Source organism: Cavia porcellus, unplaced genomic scaffold (assembly GCF_034190915.1).
Source record: "Cavia porcellus strain 051 isolate PalLab524CR breed Dunkin Hartley unplaced genomic scaffold, mCavPor4.1 scaffold_28, whole genome shotgun sequence".
Taxonomy (NCBI): domain Eukaryota; kingdom Metazoa; phylum Chordata; class Mammalia; order Rodentia; family Caviidae; genus Cavia; species Cavia porcellus.
Genome location: NW_026947511.1, coordinates 36,186,432 through 36,200,845, shown reverse-complemented (window position 1 = coordinate 36,200,845; position 14,414 = coordinate 36,186,432). Strand labels below are relative to the sequence as shown.

At 55.2% G+C, this 14,414-nt stretch overlaps 1 protein-coding gene across 9 annotated transcripts in view; it reads right to left on the bottom strand.

Moving 5' to 3' along the window:
* Nucleotides 1-14,414, bottom strand: part of Zmiz1 (zinc finger MIZ-type containing 1) — a 194,736-nt gene that overhangs the window by 73,835 nt on the left and 106,487 nt on the right. For all 9 annotated transcript variants that reach the window (XM_063238758.1, XM_013156674.3, XM_013156675.3 and 6 more), the window contains one exon: nt 11,005-11,110. In XM_063238758.1, coding sequence (XP_063094828.1) covers nt 11,005-11,110 — 106 coding nt within the window. The remainder of the gene's footprint in view (nt 1-11,004; nt 11,111-14,414) is intronic.

Here is a 14,414-nt window from a genome sequence, read left to right as displayed (position 1 = left end):
CGGGCCCAGGAAGAGCAAACAGAGCTGGTACAGCCAAGGTGGCTCTGCCTCCTTCCAGCCACCTGCCAGGTCACCACCCTGTCCCCAGTGAGGGGAATTACCACCTTCCACTGCAAAACACAAACACCTGGTTGCCTGGGCAGCACCTTGTCGGGGTGACACGATCCAGATGGTCCCTCGAGAAGCAGCTGGGTTGCCACGGAAACAGGATTGCTGCCACTGCAGCCAAGAGACCTCAATTGTAGAGCCACTGGACCCCAAGCTTAGAGAAGGAGAGTGATTTGCATAAAGTCACACAGCTAGGCTTCAAAGCCTTGTCTGCCAGCAAGGTCTGATAAATACTCAGAAGTGCCAGTGCAGAGCCCCGAGGAGATGACAGCTTGTGCTAAGTTCTTTGTACCCAGCGTTTCCTGAGGCTGGGAAACAAGGCCAGGGTCACACACAGCATGGAAGTGGCGGAGCTGCGCTGGACCCAGGCTAGTTTGATCCAAAGCTTGAACTGGACCCTTACATTAGGCTGCCCTGGCTCTGGCTTCCAGCTCTGGGCTCTCTTTATCCTCAACCAGTGCTGGTCCAGAAGAGAGCTGACCCTGATTCAAGGGCCACTTGGAAAGTTAGGGAGAGAGGAGGCTGAGGTCTCAAGTCACCAGGGCTCAGCCCTAGCCCGAATACTGTGTGCACCTGACCCGGCAGCTCATGTGGGGCCACAGTGCACGGACTGCTGGCCAGGGCTTTCCTCCCTCAGTTTTCCAGTCTGTACAGTGGGCTGGTTTGTGAGGATCAGCACTGATGTTCATAAAACACTCAGTTCCACCTTCCTTTCGATCTGGAGTTTTGGGAAAGGCTGCTAGAAGATTTAGAGGGGAGCCTCAAAGTCTTTTGCTTGGGAGAAACCCCAAGGTGCTGCCCGCTGCTGTTTACTCCTCCGGGCCACAGCCTCCCCCTAGGGGCCCAGCCTCCTCTTCTGGGGGGACAGCAATGTGCTGTGCTCCCAACTGCATGGAAGACTACTGGTTACCTATCTATCCATCTATCCATCTATTTTTGAGACAGGATCTTGTTGCATAGTTTAGGCTGGCCTCTAACAGCGATTGTCTTGCCTCAGCCTCCTGAGTGCTGGGATTGCAGGCCTGACCCCTCTACCCTCAGCTGACTCTATTGTTGTAGATACTGGTCCAGGGTTGCTGGTCCTATAATTCCAAGAAGGACTGTTTCTAACAGGAATGGGGTCCTCTTCACTTCCTGGCTTGTTGAAGGTGGGTGCAGCTGACATTCACCTTGGCCCTACTTACAAATAGGATCCACTTTCTCCAGACCCAAAGATCTATTCCACCTCCACGTGTGAGTGGCTGCCTACGTATGAACACAAGCACATTTGGGATAAAATTGCTGACACCATAAGGCTGACACCATAAGTCGATACCAGGCCCTGTTCTAAGCACTGTATACATGTTAAGTCACTTAATGCTTGTGATATAGACATTAAGATTCCCTCTCATCAGCCTGGTGAGGGAGTGCATGCCTCTGATCCAAGTATTTGGGAGGCTGAGGCAGGAGGATCACCACAAATTCAAGGCCAGCCTGACCCTACTGCAAAACACAGGAACAGATCTTCCATTACCAAATGAGGACCCTACATACACAGAGGGTAGGTGAGTTTTCTAAGATCACGCAGTGGGTGAGCCAGAGGCTGGGTGGGATTTGGAGTCAGGAAGCCTGCTCTGAAGTGCATGTGTTCCACAAACATGTGAAACAGAGCTGCATGGTTTCTGCAAAGAGCGTTTGAAACTCGGGCTCTCTGCTCCTCACTGTCCATGGGACCATGAAGGTCACATGAGTTCAAAGACGAGAAGGTGTGTCACTTAACCAACTGGGATATGTCACTGTCACAAGCTAAATATTGTCACTTGTGACCAGTTCAGTCTTTACCAGTCTTTCTCAGGACCTCAAATTAACCCATTCTTAGACCACAGGGGTCAGAGGATCGCTTTGGAGGAAGTCACATATTCTTGCTTGAATCCCAATTCTGGCTCTTTTTAAGCCAGGCTGTCTTGGTCAAATTACTTCATCTATCTAAACCTCAGTTCCTCACCTGTAAAATGGGGTGGACACAAGTACGCGGGATCATGATGTGGGGAGCGTGGGGTTTAGAAGTGCTGATCCAATGTGTGCTGTGTATTAGGACAGAGAGGGATAGAAATTGGATCTTTTCCTAATCCCCATGCTCTTCCTTGACCCACCTGTAAATCTAAACAGGCAAAACTGGTAATGACTGCACCATCATCAACACCTGGCTGCCTAACCCAGAAGATAGTACAAGGCGGCAGTTTGCAATGCTTCCTAAGAAAGTTCCAGAACCAACGCGCCCACTTCCTGTCAAGGCTCTGCTCTGTTTCACTCTCGCACCCTCGAATCCCCTGAAATCCCTGCTCTGGGGGTGAGAATGCTAAGCTGCATCTTAAAACCAAAGCTCTGGCTTCCTTAATCCTCTTACCTGGCTCTTTACTCTGCAGAATTAATTGCTGCCGATGGCTTTATTAACACTCGGCATCCTCGGGGCGACCTGGGGTGTTGGAAGGGGTACTGCTCTGGCAGGACCTCTGTCCTGAATGTTTCTTTGTGCTGTGCAGCTGAAGGCAGGTATAGAAAGTCTCAGGAAGGTGGCACTGAGCTTGCAGGGCGGCAATACCGTGGCCCTGCATCTCCAGAGGGGCCGCTCTAGCTACTCAGACACATATTGGCCCCTGGTCTCCTACTGGGAAGCAGGGATGGCCTGGCCAGGTAGCTAGTCCCACTTTGAATCTTATCTGCCCATTCCCTGAACCTCAGCTTCTTCCTCCAAGTAGGAAGGGGCCTGCCTAGGTCATTCACGGAGCTGGGTATCATCATGAGAGGAATTCTGTCTCTGCTCCTTCCCCGCAGAATGGAAACATATCCGTCTCAAGCCACAAGAATAAGGGCCGTGTGCGTGTGTGTTTAGATATGTGTTTGTGGGCCCTGTGCTCAGAGTTGTGGCATCAGCAGCAAATCATTCTTACCCTTAAAACTCTAGGGTCGCTAGCCAGGTGTGGCTACATCTGTAATCTCAGTGCATAGGAGGCTGAGGCAGGAGGGCTGCTGTGAGACTCTATCTCAAAAAGCCAAACCTATTTTTCATTTTGAGAATGTTTCTGACACTCATGACTTTAGCATTTTTCCATAGCCTTGAAATGGTCCAGATGCCTCGAAAGGAGGGAGGAAGTCATGCTGGGCTAGGGCACAGCCCCCTCCTGGACTCCCCTTGGGGGAGCATTCTGGACTGGCAATGTGGGCCACAAGATGGCTGAGGGTGTCCAGAAGACCACTGCCTCATCACCTGGCTTCCACCTTAGGGATGCGGTGACCTCCAGCTAGACAGTCCCCTTTGGTTTCACTTTAACTCTCTTGTAAGCCCACCACTGCCCTCGGTGACTGGCAGGGAACGGTCCAGGCTCTAGCACTCGACTTAGACTTGGGTGTGGCTGTGCCTGTCTTTATTGTGACCCTTTCTGACCTTGGCAAGGGAGAGCAGCTCACCAGCTGTGGCAGTGATACACAGTTCCCTTTTACAACTCCCACGTGGAAGTCCAGGTAAGCGAGTGAAACTTTTAGTAAGGTAATCACAAGTTGAGCTGATTGGAATCCAGCTGGAACACCAAGGTAGGGTTTGAGTGACTGTACCTCAGGCACTGCCACTGCCTCGTCCATGCCCCTTCTGCCCACTGTGCCCCTTACTGGTGCTTTCTGCCCTCACACGGAGCTGGCCGGATGCTGGAAGGTTTGTCCACCACTGTGGCAGGCAGGAGGATGACACCTTCTCTCCCTGCTCCCCAGTGCTCAGCAGACAAGGCTGGTTCCTGGCAGGATGAGCCCAGGTGCTTAAAGTAGATAACATGCTTAATGACTGTGCTTTTCTGTGACTTTCTTCCTGCCTGTGGGGTTTTCTAGGACCCTCCTAGAGAAGTGAGGAGCCTGGAATATTCCCTGCAGGATCTCCACCTGGGGACACGCAGCCTGGCCACTCTACTGCTTTCCTTATTAACCCCCGGCCTCTACTTTGCAGACCCCCAAACTAGGCAGGCGGTGAGGTTGTAGACTCCCAGGTGGACTCTGGACTGGTGGTACTCAGGGTCCAGGAGAGAGGAGCAGGCCCATTTTGAGAGGACTCTGCGCCTCCTGTGAGCATCCGGCCCCCAGACCTCTCCTTCCCTACGGCTGGTGACCTGCCATTACCTATCCCTTTTGGACAAGCCCTTGGAGAGCAGATGCCAGATGCTGCTGGGCCTCGGTGGCCCTGTGTCCTGTACACCAGGCTCTGTAGGACACAGTGAGGTGGTGGCGGTGGTGGGGGTTGTGTCAGTGATGAGCTAATCCAGCAGATGAGAGGAAGACAGGAAGAGTGGCCTCCTGACAAGCAGAGGCCTGTCCCTGGGCTCTCGGAGAAACTGCTGAGCCAGCTGGGAGACAGGGCTCTCCTCTCACTCACCCTGCAAACCCCAACCAGGCTCAGAAGAAACTCACAGCAAGCACTGCGGATCCTGCTTACCAACAACTCAAGTCCCCTGCAGAAAGTGTGGAAATAAAGAAAAGGTGTCACCTCCTACCCCCTAGATGGAGCCATTATTTATAAGCTGACATTTCGGGACAGTCCTTCTGTGGTCTGTGCTTAGGTACATCCCTGTTTTGTTTCTCAGCCCGGCTGAGGTCAGAGGACCATATTGGTATTTTGTTACTGTCTGGAAAGTTAACATTATTTGTCCTGAGCATTTCCCCCTCAGGGCTTGTTTTTAAAGACTGAGCAGCCAGGAAAGGCTCAGCCCCTTTTCCTGGGCCTGCAGGCTATTTCCACAGCTACCCTTCCATTCTCCATGCCACTGTCCCCCCATGGTGCCCACCCCCCACTCCAGGGACCATGAGAATGACCCCCCTCTCCCCAGTTCCTTGGCTTGGGAACACTGTGTCCACAAAGGCCCTCCCACTGTCTCTCTTCTCCAAGAGCAGAGCCAGGCCACCGGATCCCAGGCCTCATCCCTCGGGGAGCTGGAAGCCAGGGCCACTGCCTCAGGACAACCTGCCCCGCTGAGTCATCCAAGGTCACTCAGAAGACATGGTAGCTCAGGGGTTCAGACCTGGCCTCCCAGAAGCAAATCCTGGTCGAGGAGCCGTGAGACCCACTTCTGCCTCACTCTCCTAGTCTCAGTATCCCCCTCTTTGAATGGGCTGACTGACAGGCATTCCCAGCAGCACAAGGCAAGCCCAAGAACAGGTTTCATCCACCACAGGGAGCTGGCTGCCAGTCAGCAACCAGGGGCCTAGTGATGAAATCCAGAGCCCTTTCCAGGGGGGCCCAGCAGCAGGAAGGAAGCCCTGTCCCTCCCCCACATCCCAGCCTTGCTGAGCTCAGGGGTGGGGGTGGGGCCGGGTCCTGGAGGAAGTCTGTTCCGGCCTTGAAAAGGTGCCCTAGCCTGCAGAGCTGCTCACAGCTTTGTCTTAGAGAGACAGCTCTGGCTAGGTGTCCCTGAATGAGGCCATTTGTCCTCCCTGGTGACGGGAAGGCGGCTGCATGCTCTGGAGCGGGCAGAGGCAGAGAATGTTAGAGAGCAGGAAGGTAGAAATTCCAGCGTGGCTACTAACAGAGACCAAAGATGTTCCTGCCACCACATGGGTCTGGGAACTCCCACTCAGCTTGGTAGGGGCAAGGAGATTTGTTTTCAAAGACCCGGACAGAGAGGGGTTGATGTCCTGCCTTTCCCTGGCTTAAGGACTCCAGCACAAGGTAGAAATGACCTGGCTGGCTGATGTCCCTGTCCCTGCTTAAGGCTCTGACAAAAGCCCCTGGGATCAGTCAGGGCTGCTGCACAGGATATGGTAGAAGCCTCCTGACACTGTGGGGACTGCCTCTCCCAAATCCCTTTTTCTGGAGGCCACAGGCCACAGATGGAAGGGTAGGGACCCCCATATTCTTGATTCTTTACCTCCCAGTTTGGCTGGGCCCAGGGCATATTTCAGTTTCCTGTGATCTGCCAACACCCCCATGAAGCACATTAAGGAACCCAGGCTGAGCAGATATTTGGGGACAGAGCCAGAGAGCCTCTTTGCCTGGACTTGCACTTTGGCCACATGCTTAGAACAGGGCGGACGGCGCATGTCCTCGGGGCCAGGATAGTTCCCAAGGTGCTGCATGAAAGAAATAGGGGGAGGATGGGGCTGCGCACTGTCCTTGTCCCAGGAGGGAACTAACTGGACAGAGTCATCCAGTAGGGAACTCCAACCCAAGGCTGCCAGTGTCTCCCACAGAGCAAATGTGGATGCCCTTGACATTGTATCAAGCCACCTTGCAGATTGACCAGAGCTGACCTCTGGCCACATTTAGCTCAGGGTAGCCACTCTGTGAGCTCTGACTGACGCACATCTCTGCCTGTCCGTAAGGATGCAGCCACTTGGGGGAGGGGCGGTGCCTTTTCCTGCCAGGACCATTCTCCGGAGCTCTGGCTGCACCCTCTCAGGACAGCCCTGGGAAGCCCCGTGCCTCCCAAACCTGTCCACATTTCTACCTTGCCATTAGTAGTGGGACATGCCATGCAGCTGTCACTGCCTCAGGGAGACAGGCAAGCCACTAAGAAGGACAGCAGGTACTGCAGACCCTGTCTGAGCTGGGGTGGGTGCTCCCTGTCGGGCCCCCAGGCTCCTTACCGCTGGATGCTGGCATCCCGTTCTATTTCAACATGCACTGGCTGTTCGGAGGAGCCAGGTGAGTGGGTGCAGATTTATTCAAGTGTGGGACACGGCTGAGGAATGCAGGCTTCTAGGGACCTTGAGATGGCCACTGCCTGATGCTCGGCGCCCACCTGGACAGCCGGTGTGGACAGCTGGGTGCTGAGGAGCTGATGTTTCAGCACAGCCTGCCAAGTCGCTGGTGGCGGGGTGGGCACGCTACGCAAGAGAGTGTGTAGGCATCGAGCAGCTGGGGGGCTGGCCAGGTGACCTTAGGGGATAAAGGGGAGGTGGGCAGCCAGCCCCCAGTAGCCTTCGCGGAGGCTGCTGACTGCGTGCGTGCGCGTGCTTCTGTTCCCGTGTGCGCGCAGAGGCTAAAGGCTGCACCAGAACAAAGAGCTGGGGGCTGGGCACCAAGGGCCCCACGTGGAGCCGCCTGCTTGCGCGGCTCAGCGTCTGGCTGGGCTCAGCTCCGCACCGCCCAGCTCCATCTCACGCGCACACACGGCACACGCGGCACCGCCCCGCGCTGCCCGGCACAGCTCTATGAGCGCACGGCCACCAAGGCTGTCAGCCAGCTCGCCTGACAAAGCACCTCTCCGCCCCCGTGATCTCATCAGGGCTCCAGGCTCCAGCCCACAGCAACAGACAAGGAGGGGGCGGGCAGGGAGAGAGGGAGAGGAGAAGGACACCCACGTGCACACAGGCGTGCAGCAGGCAGCATCACACTGGCCTGGCCACGCATGCACACACCCACAAAACCATGCACACACCTACACAGCCATGCACACACCTGCTCACACAGCTTGGGAACAGCCACACAGGCCCCAAGCCCACACTCCCCTGCTTAATATCCCAGAGCCCACACCACACACCACACAACCACGTACAAAGCCTGCATACCACACAGCCACACACCTGAGTCATGCACATACGCCCACAAGCCACTGCCACACATACCCAAGCCACACACCCCAGTTATGCACCCTGTTGTGCAACGTAGGCCCGTATATAAGAACTGAGACTCCTCCCCCAGATGTGCACACTAACCCCACCCAGAAGGCCCAAGAGGAGCAGGAAGCTGGACATGGACAAAGGCAACAAGGGAGGGACAGATAGATAGACAGATGCCAGAGGCCCACAGGACAAAGGAGAGGGAAGACTGGACAGGTGAGTCTGACAGAGCAGGTGTTTGGACAGACAGGGATAGCCTGGGTCACAGGCTCTTGGAGGACAGAGAGCTCAGGAGGGTGAGGGCTTCTGGGGCACAGCCTGCAGTGCCCAGGGCAGGGTTACTGAGTGCACCACCAACCCCTAAAGCCAGGAAAGGCCAGCCTTTGAGCAGCCTCTGAGCACATGACAGCTCCCACCTCTGCAGAGCCTAGGCTGTCCCTACCTGGCAATTTCCCCTTGAATAAAACCAGCAGCCAAGCCCAGACCCTCTCTGATTGCCCCTGGCCTTCCAAGCAGAGGACAGCCACATTTTATAAGGAGGAGGCTGGGGGGGGGGGAGCAGTGGGGGGGGCAGGGAAACTGGGAAGAAGTGCGCACAGATAGGGGTGCAGATGAAGGACACACCAAACCTGGGATTCGGGACATTAGAAGGGCCACATAGGCGCACAGGGCCCTACGGGAGAGATCTTCACGGAACCAGGCAGGCGCTCCCAGACCCTGGGCCAGCACAGAAGCCCCCAGATCTAGAACCCAGCCAGCCCTGGGGTCACTCTGACCCAGTGGGCAGAGCCAGCCCTCTCTTTGCCCAGCTCAGGAGGCTGGAGTTCAAGTCCAGCCCTGCTGCGTATGAACTGTGTGATCTCAAACAAGTCCCAGGATCTCTCTGAGCATCAGGGTGTTCGCTGATACAAATGTAAATAATTTTCTGTGCCTCACAAAGTTCTGAACTGCTGCAAAATTCCAGGGTGTGCTGCCAGGTAAGGGAACCCGTGGGAGTCCCTGTGCCCTGAGCCCCTCTTCCTCCACAGGGGAGTAGGTGGTGCTTCCTCTTTGCCTTCTGCTTCTCTGGCTATGCACTCCCTGCCTTGGCTTTGCAGGGATGGAACCCAGGTGCATGTTAAGGAAACCCTCTACCACTAAGCTACCCCCAGCCCAGTGTGGCCTCTCTATATTACTGCCTTTCCTGTGCCACTTTTGCGTTCTTGATCCAGCCACTGCCATGCACCCTGATCTCCCCAGGGATCTGGCAGCTCCCCGTCTTTGGTAGGAGGAGAGATCTGCAAACTGAGAAGCTAGGCATGCTTCCATTATATTCAGGACCACAAAGCAACCTTCAAAGCAGGCCCTACATGTTCATTTGTTGCTGACCTTCCCAGCTTCACCTTTGCCACATGTCACCGCTAGACTCCTGAACAGTTCTGACATAAAGCCATGCTCCTCTCCCCACCCTAGGTCCTTTGCACATGACTTTGCCTGAGAAGCAAGCTCATCTTCCTCTTCACCTCCTTAACTCTTTCCTGACTTTTGGATACCTATCCCAGAATGGTCTGCATCCCCCCGAACATCCTATGGCATCCCGAACTTTTCCTTTATGGGCTAAGCACACCCTCAGCGGACAGAGTTGCCACCCCATGCATATGTTCACACCTGCAATCATTTGATTAATGGTTTTCTCTTTTTCTAGTCTGGAGACACAATGCTATAGGCTAACATTTGTTCTCGTAAATAAAACCGAGTGGGGACTAGCCATGCTCATTCCTTTACACATGGTCTATGGTTGCTTTGGTAGAGATCACAGGCCTAAAATAGACTCCATCTGATCCTTTATGAGAAAAGTGTGCAGAGCCCTCCCCCGGAAGCTTGGTTTCTGGAGCCAGCACCCTGCCCATTTGGTTTCCCTGGCCAGCAGCCCTGGCTGGCTTCTGCACAGAATGGCTACACACAAGACAAGTGTTTCTTTGATACAGTGAGATTTTTCCCTGTCTCAGTCATATTGACCTGGACTGTATTATTACAACAGAGGAACCCATCGAGAACGGACACAGCACTTGTGAGATTCTAAGATGGTTTCTGACAACAGTCCCATGTGACGGTGCTGTCCCAGCACAGGCAAGAGCGGCAAGGGTTTCAGCTTGTGGCTCACGAGGCCCTCACACACCTTTTCCTAAGTGTAGCACAGTGCACAAGCATGGGGCAGACGCCCCGCACAGCACGGGGTGCAGAGTACATTCCCAATCAATTCGGGGACGTGCACTGTGAGAGCCCCACCAGCAGTCTCCAGAAGCCCACTCTAAATACGGTCTAAAAAACTGGCAAGCTCAGGGACAGCGTGTACTATATTGTTATGCAAGGAATTTCTGCTTTTGCAACTAACCCTTTTTCACCTATTTGTTGTTAATCAATCAAAAATGTTAACGACACCCAGACATACTGTGTAGGCACTTGATGTACTTCTGGAAGTTACAGTGACCACTGGCAGACAGGTCCCAGCCTGCCTGACTTCCCGAGGAGATAAACTGAGGCACAGAGACCACACACAGAGCAGGGGTCAGGTTAGAGGGTCACAGGTCTGTCTGGTTTCAAGCTTGTGGGGCTAGTGGCCAATGTCAGACTGTATCTTTAATGTGCTTAGAACTCATAAGACAGAAGGCTCCCTGGCTCTGTGGGTGGCCCCTACACCCCACATGATGACAGCATCACAGTACACAATAAGCCATATTATTAGGCAGCCTGAATGTACCACTGCGTTTTTCTGTTTGTATGTGTGTGGTTTTTGTTGCTGTGTTGAGACAGGGTCAGCCTATGCTGTCCAGGCTGGCCTTGAATTCATTATGTAGCCCAGGCTAGGCAGTCTATTTGGCCTCAGATTTGTAGCCGTTCTCCTGCTTCAGCTTCCCAAGAGCTGGGATTACAAATATGTGCCTCCATGCCTGGCTCCTGTGTTTGGTTTTCAATAAATTTTAAAAATGAATGAATGAACAAACACAGTGAGGTGTAAGAGTCTAGAATCCTGACCCTGGAATTCAGCTTTATAAGTCTAGGACAGCTCTTCTGCTTCTCGGAGCCTCAGTTTCCTCCTCAGGCCAAGGTGGACAATCCCAGAGCGATGTCACTGTTTGACAACAGAGGATGCACCCCCTGCCAGAGCACAGGACGCCTTGGTGGCCCTGCAGGACCCCTGGGGGCCGGGCGACTCCTTCAAAGAGACTCACACACACAGATCATCCGAGACACGAGCGTGGCGGACACCCCAGTTTCCAGTCCCATCCTACTCCCCACCTTCCCATGGCGCCTCCACAGCCCCCGGGAGACACTTACCGGCAGACTTGGGAGTGAACTTGTCTCGGTTTGCAGCACACACGGCCAGCAGTCTGTAGCCGAGGTCCAGGTCGAAGCCTTGCTGGGCTGCCACCCGACTGACCACCTGCCACAGGGGAAGCGCAAGTCAGTTCTTGTGCACAAAACCCTCGGCACTTAGGGGCAGCAAGCCCAGGTCACAGGTGAAGCAGGCAAGCAGGGCGGCTGATGGCAGGTCCCTGAGACTGGGCAATGATGGGATCCCACTCTGTTGGCTCCCCAGCCCCTTCCAGTGGTCCGCTAGGGACACCCTGCCTTTATCTTTAGGACAGACCCATCCAGGGAACCATGAACTCATGTCCCAAGTCCTGGGCTCTAGGAACTCTTCCTGCCTTCTTCAACCTTCCTGAGTTCCCGCAGTACCATTTTGGGGTGCTTGCTACCCCTGGCTACTTCTAACTTCTCAGCCTCTTGTGGGGGATTTTTAGAAATGCAAGCCCTCAGGCTGGGTGTGGTAACTTACAACTGTAATCCCAGCACTTAGGAGGCTGAGGCAGGAAAATCATCATAAATTGGAGTCCAATGTGCACTTTGGGGGGGGGGGAGAAAACAAACTCTGGTCCCTATCCACTGTCCCTGTCATCTGTGTCCCATGAATCATACAGGAACTATGGAACACAGCCTCCCAAGGATTGCTGCAGGGTCCCTGGCTGGCTGGGTGAGGCCCCCAACGCTGCTCTGTAAATGCCTTAGAAATGCAGGACTCTGGTGCTCAGTTTCAGTCTGGGAGTGGCACACACAGGACTCCCATCCCCTTGTCCCCAGAGGCCCCACCCATCCCTAGCGGGAGGACTATCAGGCCCCAGTCGAGGTGCAGTGTAGAGCTGGGTGCTCTGGAGGCTCCGGCGCATCTGGCTTCACTGTGTCCCTGCCCATTCCTGGGTGTCCCGTGACTGCCAGGTCTGCTTCCCCTCGCCCGCCTTCCTCATTAACAGCAGCCAAATTAGGTTTCCTTATTAAGAAGGAAGGGCCTTGGAAAATGGAGGCACTGTGCAAAGCAGCTGGACTGGCCATGGCTGAGTGGGAAAGGGGCCTCCCACAGGTGGCAGCTGGTGCTTCTGAGAAACGAGATTGCAGTGGGCAGGTCCCAGAGGTGTTGCGGGTCTCTGAGGGGCTCAGGCAAGCAGGAGCTCTGGCCTGGGCCCTGGGCCCTTCAGAATGGCTCTCCACTCTGTTTACGGTCCCAGGGGTCCACAATTGGGATATGAAGGCTGAACGAGGTTAGGAAGACCCAGCCTGCAGTGGGGGGAGCCTGGGACCCCCTCTCCTGGGAATCCCTTGAGCAGAGTAACATCTGAGCCAGGCGGGGTGGAGAGGGCCACTGTCATATTACGATGTCTGCTCAGCTTCCCTGTTGCAAACAGAAGCCTTGACCTAGAATGCGTCCTGTCTCTTTCTGGCCCTGAGTGTTCTCTCTGGCCCTCTGTGTGCCCCAGAGTCTCAGGGCTGCTCCAAGTAGAGGTGTTTAAGCAGAAAGACCAAGGCTCCTAACATGCCTGCCTGTGCAAGGTTTCCAGTCCAGTCTGCCGGCAGCTACTACCTGCAGGGCCAAGGAAGACGGGGATCACAGAGCCACTGCGCACAGACACTGCGCACAGACACTGCCTGTGGAGCCAGCAGGGCGGCCTCGGGGCGGACGCCGGAGACAGAGCCGTGCAGCCGTGTTAGGACAGGAGCACAATGAGGCTGCTCTCTGTGCCCACGGGTAGAATCGGAGAACACCGGCTGCCAGGCAAGAGGGCTCAGTCTGACTCTGTGGTGCCACCCAATGCCAGGTCCCCGCACAGGGGTTCGTTACCTCCTCTCTAGACAGGGGCACTGAGGATGAGTTCCACCCACGCTGGTCAGCAACACAGCCAGAGGTGTCCGGGGCAGTCTTGCTACAAAGCCTCAGCTCTCTCTAAGACCAGCTGACTGGCTCACAAGGGGTTAAGGCCACAGGGCCCAACCTCCAGGGAGGACCCTGGGGGCCTGGGTCAGGGCAGGAAGGCAAAGGTCCCAAGTTTGGCCAATTCCCGCTCATCCTGTCGCTCTGGTTTTAAAAACAATACTGGCTGCGTTGATCCAGAGGCTCTGGAGCTGAGCCCAGGCTGCAGGGGTGACAGCTGGCTGGGCAGCACGCGCATTTGCTTGTGGCCCAGACCCCTGGAGGCACACAGCACAGCAAGAGTGACCCTGGAGTGTTCATATGCTGCCATGCCTGTCCCCCTGGCAGAGGACCCCAAGAAATTTCCACGAGGTAGGCTGTGACAGGCAGCCAGGGTTAGAGAGGGTGTTTCCACTACAGGGTAGCAGAGGTCCCAGAGGAATCGGGACTGCTCCCTCAGCATTCAGGCCCTGGGAGGCTGGCAGTGAGGACTCTGACAAGTCGGGGTGCAGCCCTCATGGCTCTGGGAAAATCGTGCCACACAGGGACAAGAGACAAGGCTCGATAGGGACCTTATGGCAGGCAAGTTTCATTCATGCGCTAGAAGGGAGTATCACTCTGAAAACTGGTGAGCCTCTGACCACTGAGCTGGCTGGGGAAGGGTCCTGCTTCCAGCAGGGGCCTTGAGGGAAACCATGGCCCACTTAGGCTTCTATCTTTTTCTATCCCATGCTGTGCAGCCCAAGGGAAGTTACTTAACCTCTCTGAGTCTCAAATTTCTCTTCTATAAAGGAGCCAGAACATTCCCATCTCTGCAGAGGTACACAGTGGGCTGTTCTTGGGCCCCAGTTCTGTCTACACAGCAGAGCCCTATTTCCTACCTTGCTACCTCTCTCAGCATGCGGGTGCAGAGAGGGTGGGTGGGATAGGTACTTGTGCCTGCTTCGAAGTCAGGCATGAGACTGGGGGGTTACTGTTGCCACTTGCTGGTTAGTCTACCTCACATCACTTTTCTGGGCCTCAGTTTTCTCTTCTGTGAAATGGGCACAAAACACCCTCTTTGCCAGGATGACCTGCCAGGACTCAGCATGTCGGCTGCGCTCTGGGTCTCCTTCCTGTTGTCTTTACATGTCACCAAGGATATACTCCTGTGGGAGGCCAGGAGCGGGTCTAGACAGCCACCAGGAACGGGGCACCCAGAGCTTGGCCATGCTGATGGAGAAGGGAGGCATGAGAGGGATGTGTTGTCCCAGAGCGTGAGGGAGGGCGAGTGGCTGGCTGGTGACCACAGGGCCCCGTCCCCAGAGTCTCTCCCTTCAATTGTGCCTGAGCTGCTTAGGAGTCCATGGCAAAAAATGTGTCCATTTGCCGCGCACAGCTGGCTAAGTGTTTTAGTTTCTACCCTCGGAGTCAGGCAGCTCCAGTGGGCTCTGGAGCACACTCCTCCAGGTCACACCTGGGGCTTCAGCAACCTGGGCCCTGGCTGCTGCTGGCCGGGGAGGGC